Genomic DNA, 19,898 nt, shown 5'->3' on the forward strand with positions numbered 1-19,898 from the left:
TCCTGGCAAATATAAATTGCCTTAAGTTCAGGTCCTTCAGGGACCTCTGGGAGATTGCTTGTGTCTTCCCCAGTGAACACAGATCTGAAGTACCCATTTAATTCTTCTGCCATTTCTTTGTTCCCCGTAATATATTCCCCTGTTTCTGTCTTCAAGTGCCCAATTTTAGTTCTAACCATTTTTTTTGCCTTGCACATACCTAAAAAAGCTTTTACTATCCTCCTTTATATTATTGGCCAGTTTACCTTCGTACCTCATTTTTCCTCTGCGTATTTCCTTCTTAGTAATCCTCTGTTACTCTTTAAAAGCTTTCCAGTCCTCAGTTTTCCCACTTATCTTTGCTATGTTATACTTTTTCTCTTTTACCTTTATGTGTTTCTTAACTTCCCTCGTCAGCCACGGCCGCCCATGCCTCCTCCTGGGATCTTTCTTCCTTTAAGGAATGAACTGATCCTGCAACTTCTGCATTATACACAGAAATATCCGCCATTGTTCCTCCACGGTCATCCCTGCTAAGGTATTGCACCATTGAACTTTGGCCAGCTCCTTCCTCATAGCTCCATAGTTCCCTTTATTCAACAGAAGTACTGTCACTTCCGACTGTACCCCCTCCCTCTCAAATTGCAGATTGAAGCTTAATGTATTATGGTCACTAGAAGGAGGTATTGGAGATAATAGTTCAGCTGGAATATCCAATACCCACACAGTCGTTAAATTTAAAAATGATAATGAAAAGAAAGATTATATCTCAGAATTACCTGATTAAAAAAAACCGAGAGAGAGAGAGAGAGAGAGACAAAGGAAATAGCGATCTAGTAATTAAATCTTGTTGCTTAACTATTCTCAATGTGGGTATGCTTCCTCGCTAAGAATGTAGTCCATAATGTTTCCTTTGATACAAATTGTGGCAACAATTGCAATACTACTTACATTTTACTACCTGAAGACACCTTACTTCAAGACTTCAAAAATGCACCACTGATTTGACTTGGACTGCTCCTAAAACTCCTGCTCATAATCTTGAAATGGCTAAGCTCCCACTGCAACCCGCTGGTCAATCACTTTACCTTCGGAAACAACTGGAAGACTTCAGCATCGATGAAGATGAAGCCACTGCTGTCTACTTCATACTTCAGTTTAATGCCCTTCGGGGTGTTCTTCTGTGTCGTAAATAGATACACTGGTGCATTGCAGCATCGAGTCAAATGAGATCTGAGTATGGAAACAGAAGTTGAGTGATTTCGGACCTCACATGGACAGCTCAGAAATGAACCTGACTATCGCATAAGATTGATAAACAGCGGAAGATCACCAGCAGATAAAGAAAGTTAGCAAGAGAATTTTACAAAGTCTGTACCCAGCCTGGCCACAGTTTTGAGGCTGATAAGAGTTCAGGGGATAAGAACTCTCAAGTCTCAGATGGGAAGGGAGGGAGCAAGTGTACTTTCTTCAATAGCCTCCTTTCCTGAACAGCAGTACCTCTAAAAAAAACCCTGCCATATCAAAACTGCTCCTCACTCTCTGTCATTTCATCAAGATTCGCTACCCTTTCTCCTCTCTTCTCTCCTTCCTTCCACAACATCAACCCCGCTTACTTGGATATGGGTTTGTCTAGTTCTAGTCATCCTGTTATAGGAAGGATATTATTAAGCTGGAGAGGGTTCAGAAGAAATTTACTAGAATATTGCTGGGAATGGAAGTTGATTTATAAGAGAAATTGAGTTATAAGAAGAAGCTGGAAAGGCTGGGACTTTTTTCACTGGAACTTAAGAGATTGCGGGGTGACCTTATAGAGGTTTGTAAAATCATGAGGAATATAGATAAGGTAAATGTAGGTGTCTTTTCCCTAAGGTGGGGGACTTTCAGACTAGGGGGCATATTTTTAAGGTGAGAGGAGAAAGATTGTAAGAAGACATGGAGACAATTTTGTTTACACATAGGACGTGGTGGATGTGAGTACAGTTACAACGTTTAAAAGTCATTTGGATAAGTACATGAATAACAAATGTTTGGAGGGATATGGGCCAAGTATAGGCAAATGGGAATAGTTTAGTTTGGGCCTATGATTGGCATGAACTGGCTGGAGCAAAGGGTTTGTTTTCTTGCTGTATGAATCTATGACTATCCATAGTCCCAGTCCTGGTGCTACTGTGACTACTGACCTATTGGTCAATCCGATTAACTGGTAACAGTGAGCATGTGAGTAAAGTACAATCACAAGATGGGGCTTGGTTTCCATTCAAGGATCCTTTCATGAGATGGTAGTTCAGCAGGTCTAGGTGCGTTAAAGTAGAGCCATATGGACATCAAAGCTCTATCTTTGTTGTTCGCCCATTTTTTCAGAAATCAGACCTGTTTGATCCAGCCTTAGGCAACTGACTGTGTGGAGTTTGCATGTTCTCCCGTGTCTACGTGGGTTTCCTCCAGGTGCTCCGGTTTCCTCCCACAGTCCAAAGATGTGCAGGTCAGGTGAATTGGCCATGCTAAATTGCCCATAATGTTAGATGCATTAGCCAGAGGGTGGGTTACTCTGAGGGTTTGGTGTGGATTTGTTGGGCTGAAGGGCCTGTTTCCACTCTAAATCAGAATATTCATGTGACTCATAAAATGAATGTCAACGTGGCAAACATATTAACCCAGCACAAAGTGAGTCTCTACCACCACATAATATTCCATACGCTGCTTGATTGAAAGTATCAAAAGACCTATTTACAGTGCAAGGGAATGATTACATTCTTATGACAGATTATTTCTTCCAATTGCCTACTGGTTAACAACTTAGCAACACAATCATAATTGCTGTTGACATGACGAGTGCTATTTTGAGTTTATACTGCATGCCAGATCAAGCAGTATCTGTCACTGTATTGCAGTACACAGACAAAGCATTTAAAATCATAAATACTAAGTGGGGAGTGACCCATCATCACCTGTGCTCAAATGGTCCAGCTGAATATATGGTACATGCTACCAAATAAAAAAAATGATTAAAATGTTGAGCAAAAAAGCAAGATTTTCATTTTGCTGTATTTTTGTGCATCAAAGGACAAGGAATTCCCATCACAACTTATGCTCAGAAGGCAAATTTGAACAAGTTGGTCCATCAGTTGTCAAATCATACCAAGACATGACATTCTTCTTCAAAGACTGTGGAGCATGTCGGAAAGACATAACAAACAAGCAGGTACACACCTACCAAAACTCTGCATGGATAGAGAGTGCAAGTTAGAAATACAGCTACAGATACTTGGATACCACAGAGGTTTCTAAAACATGCAACTGTCCAGATCATACCAATTTATTATTAATCATGATGCCAATTGTGAAGGAACAGAAGCCAACTCAGATCAACTTACAGCACACAAATCATGCACAAAGGGAGGGAGGAAGAACATTCCAAAGATGTTGCCCTGTGATGTTGAGTGATAGCAACCAGCAGCAAGACAACCAGGTTGTCAAACAAGTGCAACAAGGAACAATGCATCCCTCTCCGAATGGCCGTACAATAATAAAATCAGGACAAATGATCAAACCACTATTGAAATTTGAAATGTTAATCTTGCAACTTTGTTGTATTTGTTTGAAAATTGACAAATTTACTATGTATAATTAAGCATGTGTGTTTAGAATAAGTTTTTATTGTTGGGGAAAAGGGGGATGTTGTGTTATATTTCAATCAGTAATTCTTTAAGAGACATACTCATGATAATGTAACTGCATCATAGCACATGACCTGAGGATTTAAATGATTTAATTCAGATCATTTGGACTGAAGGTTTTTTGTCTGTGCTGTGTGACTCTATTTGAACCATGGGATGCTACTGGAAACATGCTCTTCTGTTCTACTCAATAGCCTAATATTAGCCCAGTCAGTCATGTGCCTGAGGAATTTAATGTTTGTACATAAGTTACCTGGAAAAATGTCTGTTGGTCTCTTCAATAAAATATCCTGCCTGATTTTTTATACTATGAGAGATTTTACTATGTCAGGTAAAATATCCTGCAAGAGATAAACTTACAACACTGTGTACCACCCCTCCACGTCTCTCCCTCACACACACCCACCCCCACCACCCCGCCCCCTCCCCCGGTAAACTGTTGGATATGCTAGTCCATGAGCATACACATTGTAGATGAAGACAGTATGTGCAAGTGAAAGCCAAGCAACATTCAAAGGAAAAGCTCAAAGCTCTCAAAAAGAGTAATTTCTGAAAGGTGTCATCATCAATGTTCAAGAGAAAGGTTGAATGGATAAAGGCAGTTAGAAGAAATCAAAGAAATAAGGAATTTGTGACTTCTTTTTCCTCATGCGTTTAAAAAAAACATTTCCTCATCTGGGTCATGCTCAAATCCTGATCATGTAGTTATGCAAGAACAATCCATTCTGACATGGCAGCTGTTCTTAGTTTTGTCCAGTACTTGAGTTTGTATGTAAATAAATCACTCAAGAACAGCATCTGAAAGATGTAGAATAATTAAATCTCGGAAGGCAAAAATATATAATTCATTAACATTGCAGAAATGTAAACATCATCTTACTTGAAATATTCGGACAAAGGGTCGCAGACGCTTGGAATGAAGTTGAAGTTGATCTCAAAATTGCTAAAAGTTTACTTCCAAGTGTGGAATATCATATATAAACCTGATGGTACGGAGGGTGATTACTTGTGAAATGGTGATGCCAAAGTTAGTATTAATGATCCTGTGATAAAGATGAAGAGAATTTGTACAATGATGTTTAACTATGAGGCAACTGGAATGAATTGTTCAGTGATTCAAGCCAAAGATTTTGAAGAATTTCAACATGAAGTATTGTACATAATTAATTATATATTTGTATTTACGGATCAAATATAGAGTTTGTATTGTCTTAAAATTAATGAACGATAAATGTATAATTAATCTGAATTCTTTAATGTTATTTGTTTTATTTTATACCATTGCAATGATCTCTTCTGGATTGCACTCAGACCCAAATCAAGCATCATGTCAACCCCTCTTGTAAAATCTGACAACTTTTAGACTAAAATAATGGTCTCAAGATTTGGGATTTTGAGTATGGAATAAGATTTTATCATTGGGAAAAAGGGGGATGTTGTATTATATCTCCACCAGTAAACCTCGAAGAGACATACTCATGATAACATAACCGCATCATAGCAGTCATTGTGTTCCTTTCATTCTGGGTGACCTATTTCACTCTCTCTCAATCTATTCTTATCTATTTCTGTTATTCTCTTTTACTTTTACTCCTACTCCACCCCCTTCTTCTGTCCTTTCCCCTATTGCTCTCTCTTCACTCCCTTGCTTTCAGTCCTGTATTTATGATTTATTTAAAACTCCTGAGCAACTAGTAACTGTCTCTCAGACATTTCCTATTCTCTTCCCCAAATGTTTTCCCTACCCTTTTCCATTTATACTTTTACTTTGTGTTCCTATTTGTTTCATTCAAATTGTCTTTGTTTCCCTCACCTTCTTCCCAACTATCCACTCAGTCTCCTTTTCCTCCTCTTGTACATCTACTGAAACTCCTCCTCCTGAATTGCTCCAGCTCTTTTTTTTCTTCACCTCCAGCTTCTCTTTCACTTCTCATTTTCATCATTCCTGCCTTCTCATTCACTTACTTGAAAATATTGGCTGCAGTCTCATTCAATTCCCATTTACACAGCTGTAGGGTCTTCCATCTGTCAAACAGTTCAGACTGTTTCACCCTGCAGAACAAACAGTCAGCATTACATAAACAGCTATGTCATGTTCATATGTAAACAGAGCTAATTCCATTATATGAAGCCTAGTATATGAAATAAATTAAACTATTTGAGACTTGTGTGTAAAATCTGTGTTCCTCATCAGAAATAGGAGCTGCAGCAAGCCTTTTGGCTCTTCAAGTCTGCTCCACCATTCAAGCAGATCACAGCTGACCTTTGACAGGGTAGTTATTCTGAGTGGCAGAAAATGGAAGGTCCACTTGCCAGTCTTGTGACTGGGGGGAGTCTCTGCATCCCCGTGATGTGGGAGAACTGTTAGACACTTGCAGCACGGAGGTTGCTGGTCTGCTCCTCCCTGGAGGCATTGCTCTTATTGGTGGTGTTGGGGTGAGGACAAATCCAGGAAGGTCCAGTTCAGAGTCCGACAGAGAGGCTGTCACGCTCTGCTCCTGAATCAAAATGTCCCTGCTCCTGGTTTCCTGGAACTGTGGTGAGGTGGGCACACTTTGCTCCCCATTGACTAGAGATTGCATTTCACCGGATCTCTCACGACGTCTGGCAGCTCCGGTTTGGGGGGGTGCTCCTCTCCTTCATCATCAGAGGAGCTGCTGGTTTGCCCATCATGATGCTGCCTCTTTCCGCTTTGCTGTGGGCCCTGGGGGCCTGAGGCATTTTCCTCTCGTGGTTGTTCCTCACCAGTATCCATTCCCCTGCCTCCTTCATTTCTTACATTGACTCGGTCTGTTCAGGTGGAGATTGGGTTGGTTCTGTAACTCTGCTCTGGCTACCTTTTCCTCTTCTCCAGCCTACCTTTCCTACTGGGTCATGCTCGTTTCTGTTTTCTTACTGGACATTGACATCTTACTGACCTTTGGGAGTTCATGGCTCGCGTTTTCACTTCCATCCATCTGAACCTAGGTGCCCCCTCCATCCTGCTTCCCCACACAGGTTGCAGCTCATGGACTCCTTGCAGTCCTCAGTCAGGTGGCCCTCCTGTTTGTAGTTCCTGCAGAGGGTCACTTTACAATCTACTGCCACATGCCCTGACCTCCCACAGGTTCAGCACATTCTAGGCTGCCCCGCGAATGTCAGGTCACCTCAGTTTCCTCCAATCGCAAAACTAGAGGCCGAATGGAGGATGTCCCCTCTGGCATTTACTTTCAGGGTGACTTTGTCCTGTCGCTTGCTAATCTACATTCCAAAGGGGTCCACTACATCGGTGCTGCTCCTTCAAGCGGCAGGAAGGTTAGGACACCTGTTGCCAGGACATGCGGGTTTTATAAATGCATTATAACTACCTGGCTCCTCTGTGCAGGGAGAATGACTTGGAACCCGCAGGAATCCAGGAGGACTCTCTTCACAAAGAAGATTCAGTCGACCGGTGATCCTTCCTGCAACGTTTTCACAGTCACCCTGACTGTGTCTAGGATCCTCTGGCCTGGGACACCAGCACTAGCAGAGGTCATAGCTCTGGTTAGCTGGTCACTGAAATGTCATTAAGTGAGGCCAGCATAAAGATCGACCAATTGCAACTCAGCTCAACCGACAATCCTTCAAATTCTGTTCACAATCACGATCCAATGATGACCGCAAGGTCTTTTGATGATGAAGATCCTCAGCTCAGACTCCTCTTGGGAGAACCATCTTCTGGATCATGGTCTCTTCCCTTCCAGGTAAGCTGATAAAAACAGAGACTACACTTGATCTTAGCCAAAAGACAGAGAAGCAGCAAAGTAGGTTTCCAAATCCTAGTCACTTCTCACCAGTAATCTCTAGTGTGGATTAGATAGGCTGATGTACAGTACAGAAACAAGTCAATGTTATCCTGTGTAAGGTCTCCACTTTTAAAGTAACAGTGACTTACATGGAAAGTATCTTCACCTCCATGATCTCATTCCGTAGCTTCCAGCATGTTGAGGAGTTGTATTCAAATGAAGCTTCACGCAACTCAAAGTACCTGCAGGGAATAAAATTTGCATTTTTAAAAACAAACTCACACATGTTTTCATCAACTCCACACTGTACTGCCTTCTTATTTCTTTACAAATATTGGGAGAATGATTTTGAATAGTTTTCTTCTCTGTGTATTGTTCAAACTGGGGAAGGAATGAGCGCAACAGGAAACAGCACAATTGTGTGTTGTGCGAGATCTCTAAGATGTGGATTCGAATTTCCTATGTGGTGAATTCTCAACCCTCAAGAGCTGATCCTCTGCAGAAATGTGTTTAGTTGAAGCCAGGTGACCCTCCCCCCCCACCTCCCACCCCAATGACAAAGGTCAGTGGTTGAGTAACCAGTGGTGCCCTCTCACATAGATTTGATGCCCACATATACAGCATACTGGCAATAGTTCAAAACTAATCTCCACATGATCAGTTCAGTCTGAATAATGTATGTGGAATGGCAGGGTGCATATTGGGAACTCATAAATACCCCTCCAACCTTAAAAGTGATATTTTAAATAAATCAACAGGCCACTTACAAGAAAGAATAAAGTCTGAAGGATTTATTTGAATTTCCTCTCTTTTGTACTGCCCTCAATATTTCAGGACTTTCCCTCTCCTTTCTTTGCCATTATTTTCTTGGCTTTTTCTCACTAATGTCGCTTGTGTCCCATCCTTATCATTGTTAGTTGCACAGCTTCCTATTGATGAAGATGGAAAAGCTCTAAACACAAGGAGGGATTTATTTTTCAGGTCATCCAAGTAGAAAATGTGTCTTTCACCCAAGGCTCCAAAGAGTGATGTAGGCTACTGTCAACTGGAGTTTCCCCCACCCTCGTCTCTCCGAGGTCCCATTGTATGCCACTTCCCCCACCTCCTCAGGTATAACTGTATGCCAGGCAGATCATATTGTGCCAGTTATGAAAAATGCTCAGTTAGGAGTTCAAGGTCAGTATGGTAACGAGGACGGGCCCTCAAGGCAGACCGTGGCTCTGTTGAAAATTGGGGCCCCCTTTAAAACTGTATGCTTTTAGTATTCCATATAGAGTTGTCACTGTGTAGCGTGAGCCCTCATTTAAATATGGTACAGTAGTGACTAACCTCCTACCATGGTAAACAGAAGGTTTATAAATGCAATGTTGTTGAAAATAAGGTGGGGTTTTGTCCTTGGAAGGAATGAAAACTAAACATCAAATACAGGTGGTCAAGGGGACAACAAGTGATCAGACATCATTGGTAGATGTAACACAGTCTTCAGCCAAAAGGATTCAGGCAATTGATTGACAGGGTGTAAGTTACCTGCCCCTAGAAAAAGGGTAAATTAACAAGTGATCAGGGCAGAGGGCAGTGTTTAGAGAGCTGTCTGATCCAGGTGGAAGGCAGACTAGAAGTGCAGGAGGAGGAAGCCCCAGTGAAGAGTTCCCTAACACCAGCTAGAAAACAGAATGCTGCCTTTACAACTTTATTGAGACCAATGCATACCATACCAATAGCCGGTTTGTCCTCTGGTTTCTAAACTTGTCATGGTTGTATACTTTCTTTACTTAATTATCTAATGTATCGTATCTAGACTCTACTGCTTCTTAAACTCAATAGACTATCAGAAAATTTTCACAAATTGTTGACTGCCAATATTATGTAACTGTGATCACGAACCCCCAAATAAACATATACACTACAGAAATGGGCAGGTGTCATACCCACTGCTTGTCCATTCCACATCTGGATTTTAAAATCTACCCTACGCTTCCTGCCTCTGCTCTGCTGTGTCAAATGGTCCTTACTGCAACCCTCTCAGCAGCTGAACATTTTGCTAAGACATAAAGTGGGCCAAGAATTGACTCATTATGCAGGGCTTCACTACCAGAGACCACAAGAAGTTTTCACTGAATTCACAATTTTCAAGAGTTAAAAAAATTTCTTTAAAAAAAAACAAGCTCCACTCCAAATAAAAAAAGGAGCAGTTAATTCAATGTACCATATCACGTAATGGTGAGCCAATGTGATGCCTTTAATCCTAATATTGGAGATGTAGAAAATCTATCCCCTGTCTTCCACGAAATGCTATGGTGACAACAGGCAATTTGTTTTTACTCAGCAGGTCATGGAGTATGCCCACTTCTACGGCCATGGTTAAACCTGATTGGTGGAGGTTAGTGAGGTTTAATGATCTTATTTGCAGGGTAAACAGTCAGTGAATTAATCAGAGACTTATTTCAGCGACTTAGTTCAACTTATTTCACCTTCCTTTTGTAGGGTCATTGTGTGTCCTAACTGATTACAGAGTGGCTGATCAATCTGCCATCACTGCTGCCAATTTTCACATACTTGGACTTTGGGCAAGATATTGCTAGATGCAGGCAGCCATGAAAGTTGATCTAATTTTTAATTCTGGCAAGTGAATTTGGGGCTCTGATTCACATTACCCCTGACAATGCACATCATATCATGTTATGACCAAACTATGCACAACTTTGCTACTGGCTTTTGTAAAAAGACAGGATCCAGTCTTTCAAGAAAAGCATTGTGTTCTATGGAAGTTCCTAACAGTAAGGAAAAGCCTCTGAAGTGAATAAAAAAAACAGGCTGTGTTCCCCTATATCAACAGATGACTAACTGAGCATCCAGAAATATCTTTTGTACCTACAAGACTGTATGCCGGATTAGCCCATGACATTCATCCCAACTTGGAAAAGGTTCTTCAAGAATTTTTTTTTGCAAGGGATACCGAAACAATCAGGTCTCTGTACCTAAGATGGACAGCTGGATTTTCACAGAGTTAGGGAATTTCTGTGGACCTTTAGAAAAATGTTTGGTAGGACTCCAACACACAAGTTTTTATCCCACACCCCAATCCACTTCCAAACATCTAGCAGGTACCAAGGCATGAGTCACATGGGAGGAAAATCTGAACTCAGTGGGGCCATTTGAACTTAAAGCACCAAGTTCAAACAGACTCTATCCTAACTGATCGAAGGGCCTTAACCTATAATATGGGAGCCACAAATTGATGCAGTCGACATAAATGCTCCTGAAGGGTGGAACAGGTCTGCTAACGTGTCATAATAGGAGGCATTTTTAATCCTCCACTCTTTAAAGATGAAAAAAAAATAGGCATAGATTGTAACTAAAAACCCATTTGCTGACTGCTTAACCCAACAGTTGGCTTGGCCCAAAGATGTCCACTCCTCCCAAAAGCTGCCAAGGTCAGAGAAAAAGACAGGGGGAACTATTTTGAAGAGCTGTTATTTTGGTGCAAAGGCAAGATAATATTTCACTACAGCAAGATAAGATAATATTTCACTACAGTTATTCATCAATAATCTCAAAGTTCTGTAGTCTTCCTTAATAATTCACTCCTCTCTTTGTCCTATCTTGAGAATATGAAGCAGGGGGCTCATGACACAAACCGGCTGAAGAAGCCCAAAAATCTCATTATTCGGTCAGTGAATTGGGATGGTCATACCTATTATTCAATATTGCAACAGCACTGTTCAGCAGTGTTCCATTGTCAAATAATCTTTTCTACTGAACATACTGTGAAAGATCACTGTAAACGGAGACAAATCGATGCCAATCATGAGGAAGTGCTTATTGAGAACCAAATGGTCTACATACTACTGCAACTCTTGTCAACCAGTTCATTTAGTACCATAAGCTCTAGGATGATGGTATTGATCTCACTTTTTCATTCCAGCTGTCAAAAGCACAGTTTGAAGTCAGGGTAATGGCCATTGTCCCTATGTCATTTCAAATCATCAGATCAGAGAGAACTGTGAAGTTACCACAAGGTTGAATCTATGAACAACAGGCATGGAAGACTGATGTTGCACTTGGAAATGCAAACATTTTAAATAAATTAGAATATTTGTGGTTAAATGGTTTCAATGAATAATTTTAAGAAAATCATGTTGTTTAATAATGTTGGTACCTTAGAATGTAATAATAGATGGGGAGGAGGTTGGGAGATTTGGAGCTTTGATCAAATGCTCGATCATATGTTGGAGACTCTGATTGAAGGTTGGAACTAGAGCAGCTTAGAGCAGGGAGCCCACCTAAGAGATCTGGGGCCTTGTCACAGCTGTTAAAGGATCAAAGAAACAAAAACCGAGAAAACCTTCTAACTCTTTCCATCGCATCCATTTACTCCCCATGCCATCTCTTGCCTCCCCACCTCCGCAAAACTGTGTCTCTTCACCCATACCACAGTCCTTATTCACCCCATCGTCAGTTTAATGTTTGCCCACAGCCATGAACTTTTGCCCTTAAATGTCAACTGACCCAGTCTCCACCATGTGCTGAGATTAAACAATATAAAGTTTACTGTCTATTAATTAATTCACGATACTTATCAAATCTTTAACTGGCAGACAGACTGACAGTTTGACAAAGGGTCAGTTAGACTCGAAACATCAGCTCTTTTCTCTCCTTACAGATGCTGTCAGACCTGCTGAGATTTTCCAGCATTGTCTCTTTTGGTGACAGTTCCACAGGTTTATCCACTTTTTATTCATGTTAACATCTACTTTTAACAATCCTGGTGGCAATGCTGGATCTTTCTAGAAGGATACACTGCCATTTCAAAGACTTCCGGCAGCTTTAGAACTACTCCTGAAATGATAAAACCCATAAGCTACATTTTGACCTCCCAAACAGCGAAAAATTAATCTATTTGGAAGCAGCCGCACTTCAATGTGTACTGCTGCAATAGAGTTCGTATTCAGTTTAGCTGCACTTTAATATGGGCACAGAAAGAGAAACTGCTGAAAAAGTTCAGCAGATCTGCACGTTTGCACGTTCTCCCTGTGTCTGCGTGGGTTTCCTCCGGGTGCTCCGGTTTCCTCCTACTGTCCAAAGATGTGCAGGTCAGGTGAATTGGCCATGCTAAATTGCCTGTAGTGTTAGGTAAGGGGCAAATGTAGGGGTTGAAACTTTATTGCTGGAACAGCACAGCAGGTTAGGCAGCATCCAGGGAACAGGAGATTCGACGTTTCGGGCACAGGCCCTTCTTCAGGAATGAGCAGAGAGTGTTCAGCAGGAGAAGATAAAAGGTAGGGAGGAGGGACTTGGAGGAGGGGCGTTGGAAATGTGATAGGTGGAAAGAGGTCAAGGTGAGGGTGATAGGTCGGAGTAGGATGGAGGCGGAGAGGTCAAGAAGGAGGAGGCGGATAGGCAATGGGACCATTCAGGCCATAACCCCATTCCTTCCACAGACCGAGTATAATTCATGGCCTTATCTCATTCAAAACATATCTTTGCTGGTCATCTAATCAACTTCATCATCCAGACCTGGCTTCTGAATATATAATTAGCAATTCAAAAATTCTGTTTGATTTGGAGGGCAAATGTAGGGGTATGGGCGGGTTGCGCTTCGGCGGATCGGTGTGGACTTGTTGGGCCGAAGGGCCTGTTTCCACACTGTAATCTAATCTAATCTAATCTGGCAGCATCTGAGGACAGATATCTGTTTATATTTTGGGACAGGTGAATGGTGAATTCTGTGTTTGGCAGTGGGAACCCCAGATTTGGGAGTCCAGCACACTTCAGCTAGAACGGAGTCCCACTCCATCATTACAAAAATACAGGCCACTGAGTCCCAAAGGTGACAAAACTATAAAGAACATAGGCAATGGGACCATTCAGGCCATAACCCCATTCCTTCCACAGACCGAGTATAATTCATGGCCTTATCTCATTCAAAACATATCTTTGCTGGTCATCTAATCAACTTCATCATCCAGACCTGGCTTCTGAATATATAATTAGCAATTCAAAAATTCTGTTTGATTTGGAGCTAAATTTTACAGTCTAGAGACACAAGGATCAAGTATACTTACTGTGAGGAAAGATCAAAGCTAAATTTAGAATCTGCCTAGACCCAAGTGTTCAGTTTCACTTTGAGTGACACAGTTATTGAGTCACCAAGGAAGCAATAACAATATCTGAAAAGTCACTGTTTATTCTGCATGATCCTAGTGTCCTTCAAATGAACAGCTGCACCACATGACTAAACCGGCTCAGATTTTGTCCTGCTTGCACCCGCCAAGGAAGCCATCTGGGTAAAGCTGCCTTATCATTAATCCATTACAAAGGGGTGGCTGATAGAAGCAAGCACAAGAGACAGACAGGCATACAGAGCATAAGGGTGGCTGTGCATGTGAACAAGAGAAAGAGTGAGGGATGTTACAAGCTATTTTTACAAACTTTATGGGAGGGGGCACAGAGAAAGATACGAGGTAATCAGGTCATTGTATTATGGAAGGGAAATCATGTTTAACCAATTTGTTGGCTATTTATTCAGAACTTCCAAAGAAGAATCATACTGGACTCAACATTAACTGTTTGTCTCTCCACAGAAGCAGCTAGACCTGCTGAATTTCTCCAATACTTTATGTTTTTTTATTTCAGATTTCCAGCATTTTGCTTTTACAGAAGTTATGTTTCACCTTAACAGGACACTGCTGAGACCACATCTGGACAATAATGTACAGAACAAGTCTCCTTATTTAAGGAAGGGTAAATGCATTGGCAGCAATTTAGAAAGATTTCCTGGACAAATACTTCAGATAGGTGGGTTGTCTTGTGGGGAAATGGGCAAACCAGGCTTGTAAGAGGTGACTTCATTGAAGTGTGCATGATTCATATATTGAAGGAATAGATGTTGGAAGAATGTTTCCACTTATGGGAGAATCGAGAATTAGGGCTCCTTGTTTAAAGCAGGAGTCAATCATTGAAGATACAGATAAAAAAGACCATTTTTTTCTCAACATGTTGAATGGGTTTGGAGGTCTCTTCTTCAAAAGGTGCTGGAAGAAGGGTGAATATACTGAAGGCAGGAGTGAATAGAGTTTTGATAAACAAGGCACTGAAGGATTATCAGCAAATATAGGAAAGTGAGTTTTTGAAGTGGACAATTAATTTTCTTTACCCACCCCACACCCAAGGCCTTGTTATCACATGGGCTACTCTCATCACAGCCAACCCATTTTTACCCACTAATGGTCCCCATCAATAGCCTTTCTTTCCACCAGTTCACCATCAGCCAACTGCTGTTTTCTCTCTTTCTGGGCTCCATCTTCACCACCCTCATCGCTCCCTTCCCCTCTCCACCCTGATCTTCAGCATAAATACCACCTTTTCCTGGCTACACGACAAAAAGCACTTCTCAATAAGGATCATTGGGCCAGAAATATTAACTCTACTTTCTCTCCACAGATGCTGCTACACCTGCTGAGATTCTCCAGCAATTTCAGATATCCAGCATCAGCAGTTCCTTAGAACACAGAACAGTACAGCACAGTACAGGCCCTTCGGCCTTCGATGTCGTGCCAACCTTTTATCCTACTTTACGATCCAACAAACCTACATACCCTTCATTTTACTATCATCCATGTGCCTATCCAAGAGTCGCTTAAATATCCCTAATGTATCTGATTCTACAATCACTGCTGGCAGTGCATTCCACTCCCCCAACACTCTCTGTGTAAAGAACTGACCTCTGACATCTCCCCTAAACCTTCCTCCAATCACTTTAAAATTATTTTTCCTTGTGATAGCCATTTCTGCCTGGGAAAAACTCTCTGACTATTCACTCTACCAAGTCACCTCTCATCCTTCTTCACTCCAATGAGAAAAACCCTAGCTCCCTCAATCTTTCTTCATAAGATATGCCCTCCAGTCCAGGCAGCATCCTGGTAAATCTCTTCTGAACCCTTCTAAAGCTTCCACATCCTTCCTACAATGAGGCGACCACAATATTTCAAGTGTGGTCGAACCAGGGCTCCACAGAGCTGCAGCATAACCTCACAGTTTTTAAACTCAATCCCCCTGCTAATGAAAGCCAACACACCATGTGCCTTCTTAATTACCCTATCAACTTGGGTGGGAACTTTGAGGGACCTATGGACATGGACCTCTAGATCCCTCTGCTCTTCGACACTGCCAAGAATCCTGCCTTTAATCCTGTATTCAAATTTGACTTTCCAAAATGAATCACTTCACACTTTTCCAATTCGAACTCCATCTGCCACTTATCAGCCCAGTCCTACATTCTGTCAATGTCTCGGTACAACCTACAACAGCCCTCCACACTATCCACATTCCATCAATGTTCATGTCATTGGCAAACATACTAACCCATCCTTCCACTTCCTCATCCAAGTTTTTTATAAAAATCACAAAGAGCACAGGTCCCAGACAGATTCCTGTGGAATACCAGTGGTCACCGAGCTCCAGGCGGAATACTTTTCATCTACTCTGTTTTCTATGGGCCAGCGAATTCTGTAACCAGACAGCCAAATGCCCCTGTATCCCATGCCTCCTTCCTTTCTGAATGAACCTGCCATGGAGAACCTAATCAAACGCCTTGTTAAACTTCATGTGCACCACATCCACTGCTCTACCTTCATCAATGTGTTTTGTCACATCCTCAAAGAATTCAATAAGGTTTGTGAGGCATGACATGCTCCTCACAAAGCTATGCTGACTATCTCTAAACAAACTATGGTTTTCCAAGCAATCATAAATCCTGTCTCTCAGAATCCTTTCCAATAATTTGCCCACCACAGATGTAACACTGACTGGTCTGTCATTCCCAGGATTATCCCTATTCCTTTTCTTGAATAACATTTGCCACCCTCCAATCATCTGGCACTACTCCAGTGGGCAGTGAGGACGCAAAGATCATTGCCAAAGGCGCAGCAATTTCTTCCCTTGCTTCCTATAGTAATCTTGGGTATATCCCGTCAGGCCCAATGGACTTATCTATCTTTATGTTTTTCAAAACTTTCAGCACATCCTCCTTCTTAACGTCAACCTTTTACAGCATATCAGCCTGTTTCATGCTGTCTTCACAAATGTCAAGGTCCCTCTCAGTAGTGAACACCGAAGCAAAGTATTCATTAAGGACCTCCCTATCTCCTCTGACTCCAGGCACAAGCTCCCTCCACTATCCCTGATCGGCCCTACCCTCACTCTGGCCATCCTCTTGTTCCTCATATAAGGATAGAATGTCTTAAGGTTTTCCTTCATCCTACCTGCCAAGACTTTTTCATTTCCCCTCTAATTCTCCGAAGTCCATTCTTCAGTTCCTTCCTGATTACCTTGTAACTCACTAGAGTCCTACCTGATCCTTGCCTCCTCACCCTTAAGTAAGCTTCCTTCTTCCTCTCGACTAGATGTTTCACATCCCTTATCACTCAAGGTTCCTTCACCCTATCAACCCTTCCTTGCCTCAGTGGGACATACCTATCCAGCATTATCAGCAAGTGCTCACTAAAACAACCTCCATATTTCTGTCATGCATTTCTCTGAGAACATATGTTCCCAATTTAGGTGCCCCAGTTCCTGCCTAATAGCATTGTAACTCCCCTTCCCCCAATTAAATACTTTCCCATACTGTTTGCTCTTATCCCTCTCCATGACTATAGTAAAGGCCAAGGAGTTGTGATCACTATCACTGAAATGCTCTCCAAGCAAGAGATCTGATGCCTGGCCTAGTTCGTTGCCAAGCACTAAATCCAATATGGTTGTTTTTAGTTCATTTTGTTCGTCAGTACTATCTAGAAAAAAAACAATGATACTATGATAAGATAAAACAAGCTAAGGACTACACTACAGAATGACACCAGCAGCATGGGTTCATTCCTTGTAAAGCCTGTGGTAGTTCACAGATTTCTATATTCTTGCCTTGACTGACACTTCATGTGGATGGTGCTCCTCAAGCTATATATCCTGTACCTCTAAAGGAGACAGATACCTATAGTCTTTTGTGGACTCTGGCTAATGGGGTGAGGTGTACCAAAACTACATCCTTAATTGAATATGTATCCATAAAATAATTAAGCTTTTAAAAAGAAAATGATGGATGACTTTTATCACATCAAATGCACAGTCAAAAGGGTTTAATTATAAATATCAAACAGTTGTCCTTCAGAACATTATGTGAATTCCATTCCACTCATTACTTCCTGTCTTGTAATATCGCAGCAAACATTACCCAGATAACCATAAACATGTGACAAAATAAATGAGAGCTGCGTTTATTTATAGCAAATGCCCTAACTGGGCAGTCTCACTGGGTATAGATCAGCAGAAGGTCTTCGATGATGCAAGAATGCTATGTATGTACAGTAACAAAAAGTTTTCTCATGTATTTTTTCCTGATTTTTAAAATTGCCTTGCAAAAAAATGATGTCAAAGGCAAGATAGCATCTACTGAAGCCCAAAAAAAAGATTTACTTGTGCAGGCAGAATGCATAACTTGGATTTAAAATGATTAGTTTGCATTTGTCTTCACTAACATGGATGCTATTAATGACACAGTGTGTACACAGGCAGGAAAGAAAGTCATTAGGATAAAAATTAATAGAGGAGATTCTTAAAAAGATAGACACTGTTCACAGAAACATACAGCACAGAACAGGCCTGTCGGTCATCGAGTCTCTGCCAATCTACACCAATCCCACTTTCTAGCATTTGGTCCATAGCTTAAATGTTTGACATTTCAAGTGTTTATCCACTGAGGTTTTCTGCCGCTACCCCCTCCCAGGCAGTGAATTACAGATTCCCACCATCCCAGGGAGAGAAAATTAAAATTATGCCCATCGTTACTGACCCTTCAATTAAAGAGAACAACTGCTTCATATCTTTCCTGTCCATGCCCCTCAATCTTTTACAACTCAAAAAAAAACAATCCAAGCCTATCCATATTTTGTTTGTAGCGAGAATGTTCCAACCCAGGCAACATCCTGGTGAATCTCCTCTGTACCCCCTCCAGTACAATCACATCCTTCCTACAATTTAACTACCTGAACTGCAAATAGTACTCTGCTGTGGTCTAACCAAAGGTTTGTTTAGCTCTAATAGAAATTCCCTGCTCTTATTATCTATGCCATGACTGATAAAAACAAGGGCCCCATATGCCTTCTTAAAAACCCTCTGATCCTGTCCGGCTCCTTTCAGGGATCTGTGTACAAGTACACCAAGATTCCTGTTCCTCTGAACTTCCTTGTGCCTTGCTATTCATTGAGTACTCCAAGTGTACCATCTCACTTTTCAGGATTAAATTCCATCTGCCCTTCTGACTGACCCATCTATAGTTTCATGTAACCCAAGAAGCTCTTCCCCATTATTAACCACCTTGCTAATCTGTAAACTTACTTATCATTTCCCCACATTCTCATCTACATTGTTATCTATATCAAAAACAATAAAGGGACCCTGCCCTGATCTCTTGGTGTGCCACCAGACACTGGCCTCCAGTCTCACACAATGCCTTCTACCAGCACCATCCGTTTCCTATCATTAAGCCAATTGGGATCCAATTTGCCAAGTTACCCTCAATCCCACGTGCTTTTACTTGCTTCATCAGTCTCCCATGCGGGACCTTGTCAAACATTTCGCTGAAATCCACATAAACATCAACGGCACTATCCTCAAGTGTTTAAAATAAGAAAGTCATCTGGTTATTGGTTGTTATACTGAGAGAAGCAGGGGTGGAAGTTGACAGGTTATTCCAATCTTTCTTAGTTACGGTCATGCCAGAGGAGTGTCAACCCACCGACTCCCATAGCTACCTGGATTACACCTCTTCCCACCCTACCTCCTGCAAAAATGCCATCCCGTATTCCCAATTCTTCCGCCTCTGCTGCACCTGCTCCCAGGAGGACCAATTCCACCATAGAACACACCAGATGGCCTCCTTCTTTAGGATGGCCTCCAATGCATCTCTTCCACATCCCGCACCTCCGCCCTCAGACCCCACCCCTCCAACTGTAACAAGGACAGATCCCTCCTGGTGCTCACCTTCCACCCTACCAACCTACGCATAAACCACATCGTCTGCCAACATTTCCGCCACCTCCAAACGGACCCCACCACCTGAGATATATTTCCCTCCCCACCACTTTCCGCAAAGACCGTTCCCTCTGTGACTACCTGGTCAGGTCCACACCCCCCACCAACCCACACCCTCCCATCCTGGCACCTTCCCCTGCCACCGCAGGAATTGCAAAACCTGGGCCCACACCTCCTCCCTCACCTCCATCCAAGGCCCAAAGGAGCCTTCCACATCCATCAAAGTTTTATCTGCACATCCACCAATGTCATTTATTTTATCCATTGCTCCCGATGCAGTCTCCTCTACATTGGGGAGACTGGACGCCTCCTAGCAGAGTGCTTTAGGGAACATCTCTGGGACACCTGCACCAATCAACCACACCGCCCCGTGGCCCAACATTTCAACTCC

At 42.0% G+C, this 19,898-nt stretch overlaps 1 protein-coding gene across 5 annotated transcripts in view; it reads right to left on the bottom strand.

Moving 5' to 3' along the window:
* The window catches only part of st8sia5 (ST8 alpha-N-acetyl-neuraminide alpha-2,8-sialyltransferase 5), a 53,395-nt gene that overhangs the window by 11,830 nt on the left and 21,667 nt on the right, over nt 1-19,898 (bottom strand). For all 5 annotated transcript variants that reach the window (XM_043714730.1, XM_043714646.1, XM_043714812.1 and 2 more), the window contains 3 exons: nt 7,573-7,665; nt 5,625-5,711; nt 1,068-1,212 (listed from right to left, as the gene is read on the bottom strand). In XM_043714730.1, coding sequence (XP_043570665.1) covers nt 1,068-1,212; nt 5,625-5,711; nt 7,573-7,665 — 325 coding nt within the window. The remainder of the gene's footprint in view (nt 1-1,067; nt 1,213-5,624; nt 5,712-7,572; nt 7,666-19,898) is intronic.

This window comes from Chiloscyllium plagiosum, chromosome 1 (genome assembly GCF_004010195.1).
Source record: "Chiloscyllium plagiosum isolate BGI_BamShark_2017 chromosome 1, ASM401019v2, whole genome shotgun sequence".
Lineage (NCBI taxonomy): Eukaryota > Metazoa > Chordata > Chondrichthyes > Orectolobiformes > Hemiscylliidae > Chiloscyllium > Chiloscyllium plagiosum.